General features: G+C 40.7%; 1 protein-coding gene across 2 annotated transcripts in view; it reads right to left on the minus strand.

Moving 5' to 3' along the window:
- Window positions 1-21,057, minus strand: part of coro1ca (coronin, actin binding protein, 1Ca) — a 48,669-nt gene extending 27,612 nt beyond the window's left edge. Inside the window, exon 1 of one of the 2 annotated variants that reach the window (XM_034298934.2) lies at window positions 18,483-21,057. In XM_034298934.2, the coding sequence (XP_034154825.2) occupies window positions 18,483-21,051 (2,569 nt within the window). In that variant the 5' untranslated portion in view covers window positions 21,052-21,057. Of the gene's footprint in view, window positions 1-17,620; window positions 17,779-18,482 lie in introns of those variants that run through there. The other variant, XM_053228824.1, reaches the window with a different exon arrangement.
- Between the last annotated feature and the right edge of the window lie 1,351 nt (window positions 21,058-22,408).

Here is a 22,408-nt window from a genome sequence, read left to right on the forward strand (position 1 = left end):
CATATCTATAGCTAAGCAACTAAAGACACTTGGAGGAGAGCAGTAACTATAGTCATCTGTACCCCCATGAATGGTGGTAGTTGTGTGAAATGGCTAATGGGCCTGTCTACGAGACATTCATGGAATCCCAGAATCCACAAGAGTACATAGCTTCCAGACAATTACATAGCACACATACTGATCCACATGAAGACATCTAACGTGTGGTTTTGGACACACTATCAGTGAACATGCTTTTACCATTGCAGGATAATGAGCAGTACACTAACTCATTTACTTAGAGATTCTGCACTCTACATTATTGTATCATACACTGCTTATGATTGCCTATGAACTTCTGCATATGAACAAAGAAAACAAGTTTGGTGGAATTTCAAATATATCCTGGACCAGAAGAACCACAGCTCTATGAGCAGCCCTCGCATATAGAGAGCACATTTCATTCCAGTGAATCACACAAGGATAGAGGCGTGTTAAAGGCGACTACACATGCTGGCTTCTAAAGTGAAACTGTTCTGCATCCAGATGCTCTCGTGGACCGACATGACAGCTGTGACTCATCAAGATTATCAACCATTTGGTACATCAAAGTGATTTTTATTTACACATTTGAGCGAGTGCGAATTCACACCATACACTGGGGCAACAGGTCTGTCAAGTGACATTTTCAGCCAAGGACATTCATTATATAACGGAGCATCCACCCAAAGTACCATGTATACAGCTTTTTTTACCAACAGAAATATAGTACAAATCTGTTAAACCTTGAACATGGAGCAACTGAGCAGTTGAAAGTTAACAGGCTTGCTCAAGGACCCAACAGCAGCAACTTGGAAGTGGTAGGATTTCACGATCTTCCAATCACTAGCCCAATGTCTTACATTATGACTACATTAACTTGATAAAAACTACCAAAACTAAAACCAAATCCTGCAAAGTGATGTTCAACTAGGTCTGCCCGAAGCAATGCAAAGGGAACAAGAAAATCTCAGCTTAGAAGTAAAATTAAATATGGCATGGGTACACACGGAAAACAACACCCTAGGGTCTGGACACACTGTCTCACCCAGTGAACACTAGCACTTCCCTGGTGTGAAAAAATGTCAAACATAAGCCTATCATTTCATTCTAGCAAATCACATAACTGCACAGGCTTGACCCAAGTCCAGACACGACTGAGTCACACGGTCTTTTTCTGCTACTTCAGATAAATAGTATCATCTCATATTTATACGGGATCGAAGTGAATCTGCTTTATTTGACCATAGATGGTGCCAGACAAAAATGAGGATATGGACTCCACTGGGTTCCATTCACTGCTGCAAAGGGGAGGGGGAAGGGAGACACCAATACAGGAAGTGGTTCCTGCTGCCGGGTGTGGTGGCCAATGTGACTCAGGCAGATAATGTGGACTTTGTCTCTCGATAAAACCTTCACATGCTGTCACATGCCAAGCTGCTGGCCTCTGCTGCTCTCGTCTCACTTCGGCAGTTTATTGTGTTCTGAGCGAGTCTCTAGGTCATTATGTACCAAAACAGGGAAACACACCAGATGCAGTTCTTATTCCAGATCCTAGTGCATGGATCCAGAACTCAGAAGTAACTCTAAAGCATATCTTAATTCCCAAGTTAAGACCTGACAAGTGAAATACTTCAGGAGGAACTCCTATCTTGATTTCAGAACCTAGGAAATCCCAAACTAGCCACTAATCAGTTGTCATGTCTGTTACCTAGCAACCAATGTGGTTAATCCCATTTGAAATGTAGTCTACTATAAAGCATGTAAAAGCCATTATTTCAAGCTAGGGAGTAGGGAGGATTGTATTCTGCATCAAATCACTTTTTTCACTACGGTTGAACTGCGCTACACTGCACCACTTCACTTAGGCGCTCTTGGACCAGTTGTTTTGGTCCACATCTGAGTACGATTACCGGGGTCACACCTGCCTGAAGTACCACAACAAGACAGAAAACATATCAGAGTTCCACCCTAATTCTAAATCCAAGGCAAAATAGGAATAATATGCTAGTTGATGCTAGTACACCAACTAATGTTATGCTGCACAGCTGGCTATAGAGCAAGGATAACATTAGAAAAGAAGAAGACAGCTAATGGTAGAAAGTAAGGAATAAACAACTTGGGGGCCTGGTATTATAGTAAAATGATAATACCAACACAATGGGTGGTGTGATGTAGTCTGATGCAAAGCTGGTAACAGTAATATGCAAACGATTCCCTTTTTTTTTTTTTTTAAATAAAAGAATGGTGCGTAATACATTTTTTTTTATCAATTTATAGTTACATTTAATGTTGTGGAAAGTCCATTACCACTAACATTATAGCACCTATAAACAGGCGTTCCCTCACCAGGCTCTATTCTCCCCTCCCCTTGAAGTTAATAAGCCCCAAAATGGAGCCTCTCTTGTTACTGAGAAACCACAAAATTATTACAGAAACGATAAAATACTAGAACAAGCACATTAATATCAACATGTGATTTGCCTCGCAGTTGAAACTACGGTCAGAGCTGCTGTTGTAGAAGATTAATCAACACCACTTGCACAATCAAAATCAAGAATTCAACAGAACTGAGGTATAAAACAAGGTAAGTCACTTTTAGGGGATTCGCCAGACAGGTATAGAAGAGTCAAGGAGTAATAGCTGTTGTGCATTTTGATATCCTAACTGTAATCACCATGGTTACACAACAGCTAAGATTTCAGAGTTAGCACGTTTCCGGAATATGGCCCCAGAGGCAATTGAAAATAAACAAGCAACAGGTAAAAGGGAATGGGTTTTTCTTTATTACCACTGAAGTTTCATCTCTAAAACAATCAATGGTTTATTAAAGGAAAACACACATAAGCCAAGCACACAGCGGAGACCTTATTCTAACCTTTAGTTTCGTGCTTCTCAAGTCTCCACTGCAGGCCTGCCACAAGGGCCTTACTGTAAAAGCTCTCCTTTAATAAAAGGTTGCTCTTAGTGGCTCAGTCAGCAGGTCTGGATACCACACACACTCCAAGCAAATGAAAGGAGTGTTGCTTCCCATTTCTGACCTTTTTCAGAGCCTTGTTTCCTCATGACTGATCCCATTAAAAGACAGCTACATGACAAACCCCAAAAAAGCAGAACACAACAAGAGGAACTTGGAGAATTACAGAAACGTGACAAATCAAAGAGAAGTTCAGGTCTGGCAACATGACCATTTTTAGACAGGATTCACTGTTTTCAATTTTACACCTGTTTCCTTTTTTATTTCAGCTCATAAAATAATGCTGAGCACAAGGACAAGCTAGTGAAGATTCACAGAAGAACCCTCCAAAAAAAAAAAAAAAAAAACACAAGAAAGAAATATGTTGGGTACTGGTACTTGCTACAGGATAGGAGGGAGGAAAAAACACTTAAATGGAGCAGTCATTTCTCTGAGGGTGTGATCTTGTTCAGTCTTGCCAAACATATTACCAAGAAAAACCATCAATCCATTGCATGGCACTCTTTCGTGAACATATACAGAGGAACAATCACATGCTTTAAGGCCTCGAAGAAAAGAGAATCTGAGCGGCATAATTCAAAATTTCCTGAGCAGGTGCTACAACACACCTACACAATTTAGAAAGAAGATCAATCACAGTATCCTTAACCGAAAATGTTTTCCAGCAAATGTCTCAAACGTGCTCAATTAAAGCAAATATCTGGTCTCATAGCCTCTCACCACCATGCTAATGCTAAAACAATAGAGCTGCCTGGGTTGTGTGCTGAGCTTGCACATTTCAGAACTCCAGTTGGGGAAGTCTGAAGGGAGGAGGTCTACGAGTGGCCAAATCCCATAATGCATAAGACGTGGGGGGAAGAAAAAAAAAAAAAAAAGTCTCTAAAGGTCACCTCATTTCCACACTAATCGAGCAATAATGGTGCTTTCAAAGACTTGCTGCATTTAATCTACTGACTGTCAGACTGTGACATGGCTAAATATGTTCATAAAAAAAAGAAAGTAAATTACTAAACATAGTCTTACAAGCCAGATTTTTCGTACATCACTGAAGAACCCCCTACTCTGCAGTTTCAGTCAAACAGCCTCCTCCTATGAAACCATCAACCATGTTTACTCAACTATTCCAAACAAAACCTCGCTAAGTAAAGAATAAAACACATTTATTCTGTTTACAGTTACGTTAAATGTTCTGCAACATCCATGCAACAAGTCTGTTTCTGTTATAACTTACGTTATAACATAAGGAAGCAGTCCTTCCCTCACAGGCCTCGCTCTCGTGTCTTCTTAACTTCAAAAGGAAAAAAAAAATAAAATCTTGTTGCCGAGAAACCACAACCTCCTCCGTCCTGAAGTCTTTCTCTTGCTGGAAAACTTAAACAGCTTTCCCTCTGACTGTTACCAAGCGCAGACATAGGAGACTCGTTCCAAAAATGTTAAACAAGCATCTCCTCACAGAAAACTTCACCACGTTAACAATTGCACACATTTTGAAATCCATACTATTCTCTGCGCAAGTAGTTACTATAGAGTTTTCACCATTAATCTGTGAAAAGTTCCCTTATAGTGTCAAAACTCTATTTTTCCTGTTGGGAACCAAGCAATGGAAGTATGTATACACAGCAGTGCAGCCAATCAGATCGCAGAACGTTGATTCTGAAGCGTATGGCCAGACAAGTGTACAACGGGCTTTGTGCTACTAATTGGAAGGTTGTGAGTTCTGCCACATAGTCACTGTCGGGGGCTTGACAACTGGAAGCCACTTTTGATTAAAAAAAGTGTCAGCCAAATGACTTAACATAAATGAAAATATCAGGCGCTTAGAGAGCATCAGAGGCTGAAACTAGTTTAAACATGACCATTTAATGCAGGGCGTTAAAACATCACCCTTGCACTAAGCAGTGCAGTTTCAGCTCATTTACGCAACTCGGTTCAACATGGAGGAAACTCCCTATAATCAACAACATGGAGTGTATTACAGAAGAGGTACAAAGCCTTCTCCATAAAGGTGATCAGTGACCCATTTACCAAACTGGCCTATGGTACTATGCAGTGGCAATAATAGGGTGTGTAAAGATGTTGAAGAACTGAAGGTCAAATGCTTTCACAGTAACAGGAAGGTGCAAACTACAGTTAACAGTCACGCACGGATTGCCAGGAAGTCTTTGCAAAACTGGAACTCACCCGACTTCTCACAGGAATGGGGAAGAGAGATGATTTCTGAATTTAGTTTGGGTTACTGACAGAGTTTGTTCGCATGGCTGCTCTTAGAAGCAGACACCAAGCTACCATGTTACTTTTCTGGCTCAACATCAGCCACATCATTCTTGGCAGGCGTACGTCTGATAAGGTAGGGAGACGGAGCATGAAAGAGAGACATAAGGACAACCACTCTGACGGAGATGCGCATCATGCCCGGGTGAGTGCAGACAAGCAGACTGGACTGAGGTCTGGCCTGATCGCAGGTCAGTGTGTTCACTGGCAGCGGTTGACTCACCGGAGCCTCACGTTCGGAGCGTGGAGCAGAACGGCCATGCCAAGACACACACATGGAACTTCAGCCAGTGTTTACCAACACTCTGACGCTGCTTAGCAACGTCCACCCAATCTCCCAGCAGGCATTACTTATGAAAAAAAAAATAATAGTGGAGAGTTTGACCTTTTATGTGCAAAAACACTCTGAGGAGACACTGCTGGTTATAACTGAAGGGGTTTTCTTTAGAAGAAAAATGCTGTTAGTGGATTTTTTGTTAGAGAGACGGCAGCCCGTGGGATGAATCTAGGGCAAGATAATAATAATAAAAAAGGGGGAAATAAATTACAATCATTCAGCTCAAGATATGAGTGTATACAAAATATGCCACTGAATGAATCACCTCCTAGACACATGAACCAATCTTTGCTATAGCAACAATTTTCTAAAGTTATTAAAAGTTACCTACCTACCACTGTGTTAATGAATAAAAAATATCTCCCAAGATCAGCCTTAAAACACAGACTATGTTGCTTCACCAGACAAAGGCAATATGGAAACTTCTGCAAGACGAGCAATTGAGTCACTTACATAACCCAAGGTCTCATAAAAATAAACCCCACAATGCAATCCAACCACATAATCCTGTCATAACCACAGGCTACAAGGCCGTGCATTGTAGTTGCTTCATACACTGAGGAATTACGATGAGGAATTTCGTGCAAGCCAGACGCTGAATGGTAAGTAAATGGGCTTTAAAAAGGTAACAATGAAGACCTTACAGAGACGCGGCACAAAAAGCATAACTGCATGGATCCTGTGCCAAACCACACAATATCAGTTCCCAACCGGATGACTGTGCACTAATCGAAATCCTCACTTAGTCACTGGTGAGACTGTTGAAAAGTATGGACTGGGTTAAAGATATATGTCCAATGAAAGGGATTTTCACTTGCACAGGCACACGTACTAATATTAGAGCAAAGCAGGCCAGTAGCCAGCTGACCTTTGGTCCGTTAGGTTTATTTGATGGGATTTGACTGGCAGTAGACTGTAAATTTTTCACAAAGGATGTAATATTTGGGCTGGGTGAGAGTACTGAATAGCATCAGGTGTCAGAACTTCTGTAAGTATATACACAAAATCTTATGCACAGTACTGTTAACGTACAGTAAGAATTAACTGTAACAATTAACAATTTTTGTAGCAGTTTTTTTCCCTCCATTTTTGCTCCTCATTAATTATGTTGATTTTTTTAAAAATTAGAAATAAAACATCCCTGAACATACCAAACCATGTACAGCTTCCAAATTTACAATTCTAACAGATGACAACTCAAACAGGTTTGAAAGCCAATACGTTTTCAAGCAGACTACTTTTATGTTTTTCACAAACCTACTGATACTTTTATGTAATTATAATGTATAAGCAGATACTTCAACCTTATACAATTTATTTCAATAATTTGGTGTTTCGTATATTCATTAGCATTTGTTGTTATAGGATGGTGTGATGTGATGCAGCCCTACGCAAAGCAGAGTTACTGTTACCACCTCGAAGATGATTGTTTTGCTATGCAGTACATCCCAAAGTGGTTTATTCCTCTTAGACCTCAGCAAGTTGATAACAATTACAAAAATTTATTAAAGAATGACACGTCATACTTGTTATCAGGGTATAGTAATGTTTAATGTTGTGGAACGTCCACGAAACAAGTTCGTGTCTGTCAAAAACATAAGATTTACAGAGAAAACTTCATATTCAAATTATTTATATGGAGCATCCACCATACCAGACCATGTGCAAGTTGTTACTATAGAAACGATAATGTATTACATCAATTCTTGACAAACAGCCTACCAATATTTAACTTACAAAATTATTGCTAAATGTATTCTTCTTGCAATTAGCACTGAAAATGAAGTAAAAAAAATACATTTTTACTTAACGACCAGGTTACCTAAGAAACGTGGCACTACATGCAGTTCGTTCATTCAGTCCTGATTTCAAAGCAAGTTACCTTAGACATCTCACACATCTAAAGGCTAATAAATAACTGTTCAAATAGCTGCTTAAATTTGGAAACTTAACTGGAAAACCATGAAAGTGTCAATGTCTTTAGTGTGTTCGAGAATGCACGCTTTGATTTCTGTGAGAAATTACTCTATTCCCTCTCTCTAGGTCTTATGTCACCTGATGAGGAAATAGTATTTGCTACTTGTCCCCTGACAGGCATTTACTATGGCTTTCATAGCAGGGCATGAGTGCCGCAATAACATTCTAATCAACGCCTGACAAAAGCATGAGGCAATGAAATCATTGCTAAAAGTCAAAAGCTTCTGCTGACCCGAGGGCTGTTTAACAGGCTATAGGTTCAGACTGACCACATCTCCAAATTAGGGATGGTTTATAAGCTTCCTGTTTCCTGTAGTGCTCTGAGCTCGTAAGGCAGCTCTCTGGTTAAAGGGCTTTATTGTGTTCCAAAACCATGCAGTCACTTTCCATAGAAGAACCATACAGATATTTTAGACTTGTACTTTGAAGACCCTGGATACTAAAGCATGAAATCCCGCACCGCCGCCAAATAGCCACAGGATGGTTTTATGTGGAAAGTTTTAAGAGGAACAATAGGGCAAGTGGCTCAAACCTGTTCTACAGCTAAAACTATTAAAATATAAAGTAAAGCTCTTTACAACAATACATTTGAAAACAGTGTCTCCCTCAACAAAAGTGAATTGTTGTTAATATAAACAAACCAGGTTTAAACACGTTCATCTGGTTAAGCAAGACCGTGACAGGAAAAAAAAAAAAAATGAGGGCCAGTCTAACATGCATGATCTGACCCAAACTGGACCATATGAATCAACCCCATATTGTATAAATTAGCAAGGCTGGATCACCAGAAACACCAAACAACATTCCCTTCCCATGTTTCCCCAGCACTTGTTTGGCTAAGATAAGGGGCCTTCAAGGGAGAAGTCAGAAGAGCAGCATAGTGCCTCACAGATGACCCACCAAGACATTACCTAACAAGAGAGAATTACAATCTTAAGGACAAGACATGTAAACACATGTAGTGGCCACAAAATGAAGGACAAAAAGGAAGGATAAACCTTGGTTAGAGGCCTTAGATGACACCATGGGAGATGCATTTCCCTGGAAAAATCCAAGTAAGCCAAGGGTAATTATAGGGTAAACTGATGTCTGACTTTTTTCCCCCCATCCACCTGCCATTAATTTTCTACTACCACGAATTATCAAAAACAAACCGTTACGGTAAGGTTATGTTAAATGATTTTTCCTGGCTAGCTCGCATCATTCATGTCATCATGAATGGGGTAAAACACAAAATTTGCACAGACGTCCCCAAATTTCCTTCCACAATTTCTCATCATCCCATCGTCACATGCAATATGCTCACACCATGGGGCCTGGCTGCTAAGATCTAAAACAAAATTAGGACTTTGTTTTGATAAGCATGGCGCAGCAGGTAGGGTCGCTGCCTCACCACTCCAGGATTCTCGGTTCAATCCTGAGGTGCCTACCATGTTTGTGGAGTTTCGCTTGTTCTCTTCTTTGTCTGCATGGTGTCCTCTGGGTTCTCCAGGTCTCTCCCACATCCCATGGGGTCTCTAAATTGCCTCTAGGTGTGAAGAAGTGTGTGAATGTGTGTGCATAGTGCTATACAAATATCCAACCCATTGTACACATATCCAACCCAATGCTTTATAGTAGGAGTGAAGTTTCCAGGCTTGAAAGGCCACAACACTGATAGGTTAGTGTTATTCCTGCTTCAATACACCCGATTTGTGGCACGAATCTCAGTCTCAAGGAAGCTATAAACTTATTATTATTGGTTTTCTAATAGTATTTTCCCTTCCAGTTCCTGAAGACACAAAATACAGCATTCAATACAACTGATGGAGGCAATGGAGGGTTGTGAAACAGCTATTTAAGTATGTTGAGGACTGGAGTAAATAGAAAATTTGGACTGCGCTAGGTCCCTGAAGGCAGAACTGGGGACTTCAGCCAGATCAGTGGTGCAGTTGGCCATATTGGAATATACTCATCTTTAACCAGAGGTCATAAAATGGAATACTACTTGCTCCAAGACCTTATTTTAACCTTCCACTTAATCATCAAGAGTAAAAGCCAAGTTCCAGGATGGTTTCTTTATATTTCTGCCAACTTACTCTTTCCTGAGCGTAGAATAAGTGACAGATGCTACCTCCACAGCTAGTATGTGGTATGTGTGGCCATCTCATCAGTTGAATTTGGTAGCACACAAAGGAAGCTTTGTAAGTACTGTGGCATCACTGATCTGCAGGGATGTGGGGAGTTGTGAGACACTGTCCTTTAACGATGATCCAACCAGAGATCTGTGATTCTCCTTATAAGAAAAGCTCAACCAAATACTAATATGGTTGCATCATTGGAAGGATCAATGGATTTGGTGGAATTTGTTTAAAGTTTAGTTCATCACGTGTCTTCTCTTTTACACTCCATTCATAAATGGCTGAATTCCAGCTCATAAATGACTACAGTCTGTAAGAGTCCCATTCATTTGTCATATAATCTTCCCTGGCATGAATGGCCAACATGCCATTATTTCTGAATCATTTTAATTCCAGACTCCTGCCTTTTTTTTTTTTTTTTTTTTTAAAACTTTAGGCTTTCCTCCTGTTGTTGTGGTTCTAATGTTTCAAATCATTCACCTTAAAAAGGGGTCAGAATGTCTTCCCTGGTAATGTATTGGCTTCTGTTCACACATGAGTGCGTCCAAAAACTAGATGAGGTCTTGACCTGGTCGATTTCCAGGGATTTCATCTCTGGCGCAAGTTTACACTTAACCTAAAAATGTATGCATGAAAGAGACTTTCATTTATTATTCCTCACTTTGGATTTGGGAAGCAGGTAGTGCCAGACAATCTATGCATGGACAAGTACAGAAAGCACTAAAGAGTTCGGAAGAGTTCGCTTTCTTACTGTGCACAAAATGTGCAGCCATCACTGGTCAGCATGTGTTGGGTTTTTTTTTCTTCATTGCTATAAAAACCTCAGTGCATTGTTCTGCTCTGACATAACTCTGAGCAAGGAAGCGAGAGAGAGAGAGAGAGAGAGAGAGAGAGAGAGAGAGAGAGAGAGAGAGAGAGAGAGAGGCTCTCACTTGCATTCACAGAAAGCCAGAACGCCTTCTTTAATTTCACTTTGGGCTCAGAGAGTTTTACCACCATACATGGTTATGTTTAAGCAGCCCAAGCACATTTCCCTTACACTTATGCCATAGTGCTTCAACCACTATAAAATCCATAAAGCTTGAGTACTGGAACGAGATTGTCAGTAAAGAAGCCCTTACTGCTCCCTGGCTCCTCATATAATGATGTTATGAAGATGCTGGCCACTTAATGTTAATAATCAGCCTAGATCCTAGAACTAGCCAGGTTTCAATTAATGATTAATAAAGTCTGATATTATGAACTCTTCAAAATATCCTCCATATTTCCATAATGTGTTCAATATACCTTGGTAGACTGCATTTTAATCAGCATTTGTATAGTCTATAAAAGATTCCCCATTCAAACGGTAGTATGATGAAGATTATTAAGTTATAGAAAAATAATCAAAGATGGGATGGTGTGGTGTCTGACAAGAAGCAGAGTTTACTGTTACCAACCCAAAGATGATTATTTTCCGAACGCAACACACCCCAAACTGATTTATTCATCATTTACAGTTTTTGCCAACAATTACGTCATACCTTTTTAAAGAGTTGGCACTGGAGACTCCTTCCAAAAATGCTGAATAAGCGTCTTCTCTCAGAAAACATTGCCATATCAACAATTACAAGGACTGCACTGTGGTATGTGGTGTATGTTCTGTTATTCTGGCCCATTTTGACTGCAATGTCAAACTAAAGCAACTCTGTATTTCTGTTCCCAGGACAACAGACTTATGCAAGTCATAAACTTTACAATGGACACAACTGATACTGAGGAATAAGTGACTAATCTAACTGTCTGTCTCACAGCTACCTTTTCATTTAATGTTTTCAGGTCAAAAAGGTTGAAAATAAGACACATGGGTAACAATTCAGATTTTTGAATGATTCAGCTCTGAAAGAGGGACAAACTAAAGAACCCATCAAGGTGCAAGATGGAAGCTTTTTCCTCTAAGACTGTAGTAGTGCGATAATAGCAAAAAAAAAAAAAAGCATGACAAAGGGCAAGGCAGTTACAGTGAAATGAAAATACAACGACCTGGCACAATTCCAAAGCTGGTTTTCCCACAATCTTTGTAATAAGGTTGATAATTGTTTTTATTTCTTTTTAAATATACTGTTGCACAGACTCCTCATAAACAGCCACAGCCTTTCTTTACAGCCGGCCAGCCTGGACCCATGAACGATCCAACACATAAAACTAGTCATTTAGAACTGCCCGATTTACTTTTTTTTTTTTTTTGCTTCCCCCAATGGTTGAAACATGGCTCTTCTTATTCCTAAAAAAGAGCTCACCATGTCAGTGTTATTCATCTCAAAATCAAAGCTTGCGGCTAAGGGAGGAGCACAGGTTCAGACTGACTCATCGTGCATCAACAGTGTCTCTCTATAAATAGCCCAATTGTCAAGTATGGATTTGGTAGTTTCAGGAAGCTTATCAATTCCCATCGTCATTAACCTGCACTAAAAAAAAAAAAAAAAAAAAAAAACCTCATGTTCAACTCTACTGCCAAAGAGCAGTACCGTTTCTACTAGGGATGCATCAATACCAACTGCTGCAGACAGAGTATAAGTACATGTTTTTGGTACTCAATACCAATTACTGATCCTGAAATGTTTAACCTACCTAAGTAGTATTCAGAAAACAGGGACATCATGGGAAATTTTATCTAGCTCGGTTCATGTTCTGTTGAGTTTTATGTTCAAGATGTTACGGTGTTTAAAACTGTATCTTTAACAGAGTGAGCCATGAATTTCACCTTGACTCATGAACAAAGTGTAGGAAGTCTGAGTGTTTCAGTGCTCAGTGCTCGCAGAAGTTACGTGCTCGCACATGCTCAGGTCAGCCATAAATGCCATAAAATGTTTCATCGGGTTACTTGCATTATAGGAAGATGCAGTAGTCCCTCCACTATCTATTTTCACAGAGCGTAATTTGCTTGCCATCTTTACTCGTGCAGTACATCCAGATGGCTGTCATTTTGTGTCGTCTGTTCATAGCACGACAGCGTAAACTAGGATTATGTCACATAGTATCATACGTTATAGGATGTTGTTATCGGAGCACGGTGTCAGGCCGATATCCAATAAAAGTAACAGGATAAATGCATTCATAGTTACAACTACAATACTTTTAATAACAGCAAAGTCGATCCAACAGAGCAAAGGAAATGCCAGAAACAATGGCAGAAACAACACTTTTCTCAAAACATAAGAATTCAACATGCATTAATCCCAAATTGGAGACCTGCCAACCCCCGAAGAGGAATCATCACCATTAACATTATTTGTAAAGTGTTAGATTTGAGAACTGGCGTTCTCCGATGTTAAAAAGTGGAAGCTCATGCAAAATGCATAAATTTTGACAAGTCTGCAAATCCTGCCTTTTGTCATTGGCAACATGAAAACAGTAACTTAACTTAATTGTGTGACAGAACAGTGCAGGAATCCCAGCTAAAACAAGTTCTAGTGCAGCGTCCAGTAAAACGTCCCAATGGGATATGACTCAATGTGGCTGGATGGCGGGGCTGCAATGTGTCAAACACTTTACTAAAGACACAATCATTTCCACAGAGCGTTCATACTGATACTGTCTTTGCCTCACCTGAAAAGGAAGTAAAAAAATTTAAGTTCCTGTCGATGTAGATTACACATAACACACCTTCCTCTACTAAACAATGGCATGCAAGTCTACCAATCACAAAAATTCCAACTGTCAAATAAACCTACTGAAATAGCTAACTGACTATGTAAACCCAAAAGGTTTAACAGTATTTTTAATGCTAATCAATCAGTTTTAAGAGTATGTTAGTGGTAGCACCAAACCTGATAGTGTTATCAGGTTCGCTGTGAATGATCTGGCAGAGCAAAACAGCACATCTTGACTGTACCAGCTAACGACTGCCACTTAAACCAGGCCAAATCAAACAAACGCAGGCTGTGATGAGACCCTCTCTATGCACGTCTCCTCTCTGCCGCAAATATCACCATAAAACGGGATTAATTTTTAATCATAACGGCTCACAGGAGATACTCCAGGCACACCGAACAGACCGTGGGATATAAAACCATTAAAGCACATTCAAATGCAGATGAAGTTTGCAATCAGGAATAAAACAATTATGTGCCGTTACAGTAAGATAATCAACGGTATAGGTGTGATGTGGTTTGATACAAAGTGGAGATATTTTCATATTGCAGCAGGTCCTGAAGCATCTTATTTGTCTTGTACCACAACAATTTACCAATGATTACATTTATTTATTTTTTTAAAGAATGGCACATCATACTTTATCATTTTATCGAAACATTTAAAAGTTGTGGACTATCCACAAACCACATTGATTCTTGTTATAACTTGTGTTATAAATGCTATAAACAGTCATGAAAACTGTATATCGACACATGCCAGACAATGATGCAGTCATAGTACGACCTACTTGACAAGACTCCTCAAAATGAGGTTACAACTGTCCAACTTTTCAATTCACCAAATGTTTTGCATGGACATAATTAGCAGCAGTCTTGCAGAACATTTTACTCACTCAGTCACTCGCACACACCCTACACGGCATCCTTCCCAGTGTCACAGCCGCTTCCTTGCATCCTACATCTAATTTTACCCAACCGACCCATTTCCCGCCTTGCACAAAGACACGCGTCCAAGAATACACACCACGCCACACACAATCAGTGACGCAAACTGATGCATGTTGACATCCCACCCAAACATGACCATATTAAGATTCATCTCTATGACAACCACTGTTGTTTGTCTGATAATTCATATTCATTCATTCATCTATCCATCTTCAGTAAGAGCTTTATTCTAGTCAGGGTTCTGGCTGGATCTGGAGCCGGTCCCAGGAACACTGGGTACAAGATTGGAATACAGTCCAGTCCATCGCAGGGCACCATGCACACACACACACACTCACACACTGATTCACACCTAGGGGTAATTTAGTGTAGCTAATCCACCTAGCAGCATGTTTTCAGAGGTGGGAGAAAACCAGGGAACCCAGAGAAAACCTACAGAGACGCAGGGAGAACCTTTGAAACGCCACACGGCACATAGTAACCCAAGCTAACATGAATCTTGGATCTTGATATCAGCAAAAAAAAAAATCTCATTTACACAACTATACACTCAGTTAATATAGCTAACAAACAATGGACGTTAAGTTCACCCAACATTTTCTGTGTAAAGCTTCAAACCACATTCCGTTCTTCAGTAATGTCATGCAGACTTGCTGATGTAGTTTAGGACACTGTGTAAACATCATCATCTAGCTGAATACTGTAATGTTTACGGATGTAGCCATCTTTCCCAACTGGAATTTATTTATTTTTCCCTTATCGCAGTTGGGTCTCATTAGCCCCGCCTCCAACGTTTAAAGGCAGAAGTGTACACAGTTCCACTGTGAACTTAAATCACTAAATACAAACCATTCATGCTATTTTATAAAAGGACGATGTTTTCCGTATGAGAAGATGAGAGCCTAAATGAACCTACTGATGCTTTTTTTTCATGCTTATATTTATCAAGGGCATTTATATAATGTTATTTTAGATATGCTGTCCACATTAATATGAGCATGCAAACACTGAAAAGCCACCTAAAGACAGTTTCGTAATTCAAAGCAAGGATTACTCCTTGCTATATTAACTTAAGAAACGTCACATTATTTTTTTTTTCATTAGGCTAACTAGATAACAGACTGGGAAAGTGCAACTCTTTTTCCTTGTGATATGCTGTATCCAATCAGCAACGAGCATGTGATGTTCAGTAAGGACCTCCGCTTTCCCTTTTGAGTTGATGGGTTTCTGAATTTGCTGGTGTGTTTTTGGGTTTGTTGTTACGTTTTCTGATTTTCTGTCATGCGTCGTAAGTAGCTGTTGGTTTTGTTGCAGTGTTTTCTGATTCGCTGTTGCAGTTCTGCATTTGTTGTGTTTGTAATTGTGTTGTTCCATTTGCTGAATTTCTGTTGTGTTTCTAAAGCAGCTGTTGGTTTTGTTGCGGTGTTTTCTGATTCACTGTTGAGTTTTCGGTTTGATGATGTGTTTTGCTTTTACTGCTCTATGAAGATTCGTGAATGTCTTTATAGAAAAGATGCTGAGTGACAAGATGTTTTAATGACTTGTTAACTACACTAGGGTTGTAGCTGTAGTCCAAAACTAAAGAAATAAACATCCGTCACCAAACACTTCTTAGCTGATTGACCACTTTAGGGACAAGTGGAAACTTCTGTCAAACCTTTCCCTTTATTTATAATATTAAGGTAGAGCTGGCTGACAGCATAAAGTACTAACCACAGAGACAAAATAAACACTCTGTTAATGTATCCACCATTTTGTGATAGTTTGGAAGTCTTTCCCTCATCCCCACTACCTCACTTCAACACTCAGTGTGTGTTTGTTGTGGATGAGGAATTTCCCAGGTTGTGTATCAAAGCCCTGTTCTCGGCTACGTCATCAGCAAGGCAAACTGACAAAGCCGGAAATGCGGGCAACCAAGGAAACCGCCACGTTTCACGACACCGCTTCACGACAGTGTCACCCTGGTCGCTGTGGCTACATCCGAAAACCACAGTACCGTAGTAAATAGGCCTACTAAATGGTATGTAGTAACTGTATAGCTGTAATATTTAGTACGGTAGTGCGGTTTCGAGTACAGAGAGAGAGAGAGAGGACGAGAGAGAGAGAGAGAAAGACCCAAAACCAAGGAGTGGCTAGCGTGTAGCTGTGATGAGGTGAATCTAGTCTAAAACACAGCCCACACACTGGGAGAGTCGTAAACGCCATAAACTGGAGAGTGAGTGCTCACTTTTACAGCTACACAACAAAAAAAACAACAAATAGTAGCGTATAAACTGAATAAACAGACAAAAAAACAGCGTACAAGCTGAGCACGCGCGCGCGCGTGAGCAAACGGAAGAGGCGCGCGCGTTTTCGCAGCCTCGCTCTCTTTCTTTCTGCATTTGCGCCAAATGAGCTCAATGCAGCCAGAGCGCGCGCTTATCAGCCCACAATGAGCCTCCCATGCACCCGCTTTCAGCAAGCCAGGACATGTGCATGGGGGGGGAATGTAAACTCACTCAGCGTGTTTCAACACACAGCTAACTCTACATAAACCTCCACACAATTCCTCCAGCACCTCTCTCTCTCTCTCTCTCTCTCCCTGTCACAGAGATCCCATATGGGTGAGGCTCCAACCCTGCTGATCTTCCAGTATTATTACCACAGCAAGAGTGAAAAAAACATCTCACACGGTGCATTCATTAGGCGAACTAATCGAAAGACTGTGAGAAGAAGCACACTGAGGCATAAAACGGTGCCAGTTAAGCAAAACTACACCAACAGGAAAGACAAGTGGGGCGAACTTGCATGTTACTTCATGTATGTTTGCATACAGAGGGAAAAGTAGTAAGCATATCTATTCACAAGCATTCTTCATGAAAAACATGTATTCCTCCAGCTGATCAGAGATGATCAGTGAATTGAAATGCTGATCAAGAAGCAATAGATGGGGATATTTGGTAAACAACGCCCCACTGGCAGCTCAGTTTGAATGAACGCTGATAAGCAGATGTGTGTTCCTTAAAAAAAAAAAAAAAAAACACACACACACACAACTCGCCAAATCACAGAATTCCACATCAGACTTGCTTTAAATTAAAACCCGACCTCATGTGCATCAGCTGCTTCATGCAATAAACATGAACAGAAAGCACAGCTTCTTAAATCTGCAGATTTAACAGAATTTTCCTACAAAACCAAATGAACAGGAAAAGTCAGTAGCACTGAAGACAGATCTTATGCAGGAGTCTGTAAAGGCCTGTAAATCGGTGCAACTTTGTGCTACACTGCAGATCAGCTTTTACAATTCTATCATCAACAATCCAGTAACATTTAAAAAAAAAAAAACAAATCTTACCTTCTCAGCAAGAGCACAAAAATCCCTGACCAGCGGTAAGTGTGTAATATGTACAGCTTCAGTGTCCTTTCTTTCCAGCAGTCCCCTGTTCCTGCCTCTGGCGCGGCTGACTCGCCTTCCCGAGCCTACAGGCCGGAAACCACGCCCACTCTTCCATGCCCCGCCCCACAGCGCCATAATTGGGAAAACTGACCATCTGAATACCCAATCACAACAATGCTAACAGCTCCGCCCAGCATTAAGCTATAATATTATATTGTAAATATCAGATTTTTTTTTTTTTAAACAATCTAATGATTCGTGATCTCTGAAAGGTTTCATTGGTTATACTCAGTGATTACACCAAACCTCACTGGTTTAACTGTAGAGTGTAACTGTATTCAAAGAATATTGTCGTTTCTAGTTATGTATTTTGTATTGTGATTTTTTTCCCCCCATGCCATATTTGCGTAGGTCACAGATCTGGTACCTTACATGATGTCAATTCACTTTTCCCACAAGATGGCACCATAATGCAGGTTCCCAAATCCAGGGATTGCACACCAAACAGCAGAGTAACACTTTTGGACTGCTCTGTGATCAGTTTCTGCTCATAATACAGTTCCATCTACTATTGGAAATCACATCTTAAGATGTTTTAACAGTTAATTAAGATGCTTTCATGAAGGGATTTCTATATTCTTATGTATCATCACAGACACTTAACACAGAGACACCATTTCGTCCCCCCTCCATTTAGTGGAAACAACTATAACAACTCAAGACTTAAAAACATTACAACATTATACTCTTACAACATTACATTTCCATTGTTTCAGGAACATTTCCATCGTTTCATGCGCTCCAAAAAGCTGACTCTTACCTTTCCTCACTGAAGGTTTTTTTTCCAGACCTTTATCCAGTGACTTTTTTGGCGAGTCGAATGCTGCCTTCATCTGTGCCACTTTGACAGACTGTGCAGAGTCCAAGACCACATCAGCTTTAGCATCGGCAGGTTTGGTCCACTCCTTCCTCTTCTCATGCAGCTGGATGGTTTCTTTTATCAGGTCAGACACAGGCTTGCCTTTTGGAGGGTTTTCTGCTTTTTCCCTTGCTGGGACGCCACCCTGAGCAGATACAGGAGTCTGATCGTTCCTTGTTTCGATGTTTTGGTCAGTTTGGCTTAGAATAATAGTGTCACGGTCAGAAGCATGAGACTGTCCAATGGATTGCGGTGGAGGATTGTTTTGGCCTGTATTGTGTTGCATACAGCACACTTGCGGGGGATTCTGCACGTCTAGAGGAGTGGTGGCATTATCAATCCCAGGGATCTGCGATACAGAACTCCCACATCCATCCTTGAAAGGAATAGTGAATGCTTTTATGGGGTCTTCAATGCAAGGCTTTGTCTCATTTGTCATATCCTTTAATTCATGGCACTCCATAGATTTTGAAATTTCAGTCAAAGGTACACAAATCTTTGATTCTACAAGTGACAGTAGTTGCCTGCCCTCTTCATGACCTGCAGTGCTCTCGAGCTTGGAGTTAGAAATGGATACAGATGCTTGCTGATGAATATCAGTAACTGAAGTGAGGTTTTTGGCGACACTCTGGTTGTCTCTGTCCCTCTTTGATGATGTCATCTCACCAAAGGATTTGTCGGTATTTTTCTCTAACATTACAGTTGATCGCTCCTCCAAGTTTTTCTCTGTTGCCATAGTATTTCCTTTATCCCTGTCTTGTTTGGAAAACATCATTTTGTCTGATAGTTCGTCCCAGTCGCTCTCTGATTCCGTGGCTTTAACCAAAAACATGTCTCGATTTCTCATTTCACTCTCCCTAACAAGAGCATCTTTAGATTCCATGGCTGCATACAAGGCCAGATGGGGATCCATTTCACGCATATTGCCCTTTGTTATGTCAGGGAGTGACAGCATCTCTGACTGTCCAGTCACCACTGCCAAAAACTGCTGAGGAGTTTTTTCAGTTTGGATATTGGCTGTTTCTGCTGGGGGATAATAATCAACTCTATCTTCTTGTTCAGGAGGGAACTCTTCAGTCTCCTTATACACTCCTCCTGCATTGCATGAGATGTCAGTTTTGTCTGGCATAGACCAGTGCTTCTCCTCTTCGGGTAGCTCTTCGAACCCTGACACGTTTGGAACTTTGTAGATTGCAAGGCCCAAAGGTGCCATCACTGAGGAATCTGGTTTAGTCATGCTCTTCTCTGTTGTGTCACTACTCTCTATATTACTACCTGTAGCATGGTGTTTTTTTATTTTTCCAAAGTTATCCCTGATTTTGCTCTCCACTGTCGTGGCAAAATCACAGACATCTCCACTGTTCGGTAATAACATCTCTGTTGTTTTGAGCTCCGATCTATCCGACAGGTCAAACATCATTGCAAGAGATGGTATCTCTGTTCCATATATTTGTTCTGATGTTGCTGCATGCTCCTGTACTCCTGAACTACCTGGTTCAATAGAAGTGATTTTCTCCTGGCATTCAGATTTGGTTGATCTCCATTTTAATGGTAGGTTGTCTCTAGAAGAAGTAGAAAGTGATAATTTTCCTCTGTCTTCTTCAGCCAAGCTTGGTTCACAGGACTTTAAGATGGCAGCAGGTCTGTCTTGCCATAGTGGATTTTCTCCAGGTAAATTCTTTTGTAATAGAGCATTCAGTGTGTCTAGATTGTTCTTCTCTGTGACTTTGGTTGGTGCCTCAGACTTCGGAATAGGCATTTCAAATGGAAAATTATCATCAGGTAAATCCTCTGTGACGATTAAGGCATTGACGCCAGGAACAGCCACAGTATCGGTCATGCTGCTTCCATCTTGTTTCTTAAGGCTGCCTGTAACCTCTGAAGTGACACTGTTCTCCTCACTGACTGATGATTTGGATTGTTGAAAATCAACATTCTCCACTCTGCTAGATGAGTCCCATGCAAGGTCCTGGATGTTGTCCTTATGAATTACCTTCCATTCTTGACTGTCATTCACTGAGTTCTCCAGGTCCATCCTGTTGCTCCTTTCTGTCACAGTTATGTGCTCTGGTTTTGAAGACCCGGCCACTTCAGTGCTCAACGTGCCTCTCTTAGTGACTCTAATATTGTACAGCTTCTGCAAACCTCGAACTTCGGTCCTGCCTCCCTCACCCTCTCCTCTTTCTCTTCCTCCCTCTCTTTCTCCATCCCCTCCCTGTATCCATTCCCAGTCTATAGGAGGGGCCCCTTTTTTGTGAGAGTGAGTATCCAGCTTCAGAGTAGGTGATGCTGGCTCTGTGCCTGGGCTCACATCCAGCCTTTCCCTAACCAGTCTCGCTTCATCCTCCACCTCTCTGCAGGTCACCTCGCTTGCGTTTCCTTCCTTCTTGCTACCCCCTGGGTCTGGGCTGGGTTCCTTTTCCTCCAATGTCCCCTGTTGCTCCCCAACCCTACCTTGGTTCTGTCCCATTTCATTCTGTGGAAAGAAATTGTGTTAGTACTGGTCTATCATGCACGCTGCAAATGATGCCATTAGTTTGGCATGCAGGTTTGCAAGTCCATATCTCGCACAGGGCTGAGCTTTCCCCACTCCTCCATACTCACTCCCATTCTTCATATATCACTGCAGTGTTGGCTAACCATATCAATTTCATACTTCTCTCGACTTATCTCTTAGAATGTGGAAATCATTCCTCTCGGTATTATCAAACACTGCTACAACTGCTGTTCATTTAAGCTCTCCTCTTTCTATACCTCTATTTTTCTTTCTCTCTCTCTGAATGCATTTTAGAAAGTAGTGTGCACATATCTGTTGCCAAACCTATGCAACTTTCCTCTAACTGCTTGACTTATACAGCAGTGATGTGAATCTTTGTGGGAACTGCATTTCAGAATGGCCAAGTATTGCTCATTCTGCTGGTTATGTGGACAACAACATCACCAGGAAAGTGATAATGAAAGTCACAAGTTTTCACTGGAGATCTTAACAGTGAAGCTGTTAATAGTGCTACCAGACACAAGGTTCCAACTCTAGGCAATAATGTGTTGTAGTGTTACATAAAAGCTGAAGTGTAAAAGTAAAGATTTTTCCCAAAACCATCTATCATTGGTGTATATGAATGTGTAATTTGTGTTATCTATTAGCGCTGGAATTTGGAATCAGGAATATTGTACAAAGTCCAAATAGGGCCTTTTGGTTTGCACTTTCACTCATAGTCATGGTTTCTGCATTCATCATTGGGTTCACACAATAACTCTCATTTAGTTGTAATATAAAGCAGTATAATATAAAGCAGAGTAGGGAGGAGAGTTATATTCCTTAAGGATCTGTACTTGGTCAGCGAATTATCATAAAAGTCGAATCACAATGGGAAAACTAAACTGTGTGTTGATTTGAATGGATTAGATCAAGATCCTCTGTGCTATAAATGTATTCTCTTATTTAATCTTGCTTAAGTAGAGAACACAGTCAGTATTTTTTGCTGATAGAAAGATCTCAACTCTCAGACACAACCACTCTTCACAAACCTATGATGAGGAGAATGAGGAGAACAAGGAAAACAAGAAGAACAAGTCACACGTCAGGCTCCTGACGCACACTGACTTTAACCTACAGCAGGGAGTTCGTGTACTCTTTTGAAATCTTTTCTAGAAGATTCTTCCTCATTGGTACCATTTCCCCAAAAGCTCCATTCACTATAAAAGGTTTATTTTAGTCTTCTTATCTGCACTCACTAACCTGCGTGAATGGGAAAGACATCCATCATTTGTGTTATTTTAGTGTCATCCCTCCTCTTAGATAGATTATTTCATCCCTGGAGGTCGAT

The sequence above is a fragment of the Pangasianodon hypophthalmus genome, chromosome 24 (genome assembly GCF_027358585.1).
Source record: "Pangasianodon hypophthalmus isolate fPanHyp1 chromosome 24, fPanHyp1.pri, whole genome shotgun sequence".
NCBI lineage: Eukaryota > Metazoa > Chordata > Actinopteri > Siluriformes > Pangasiidae > Pangasianodon > Pangasianodon hypophthalmus.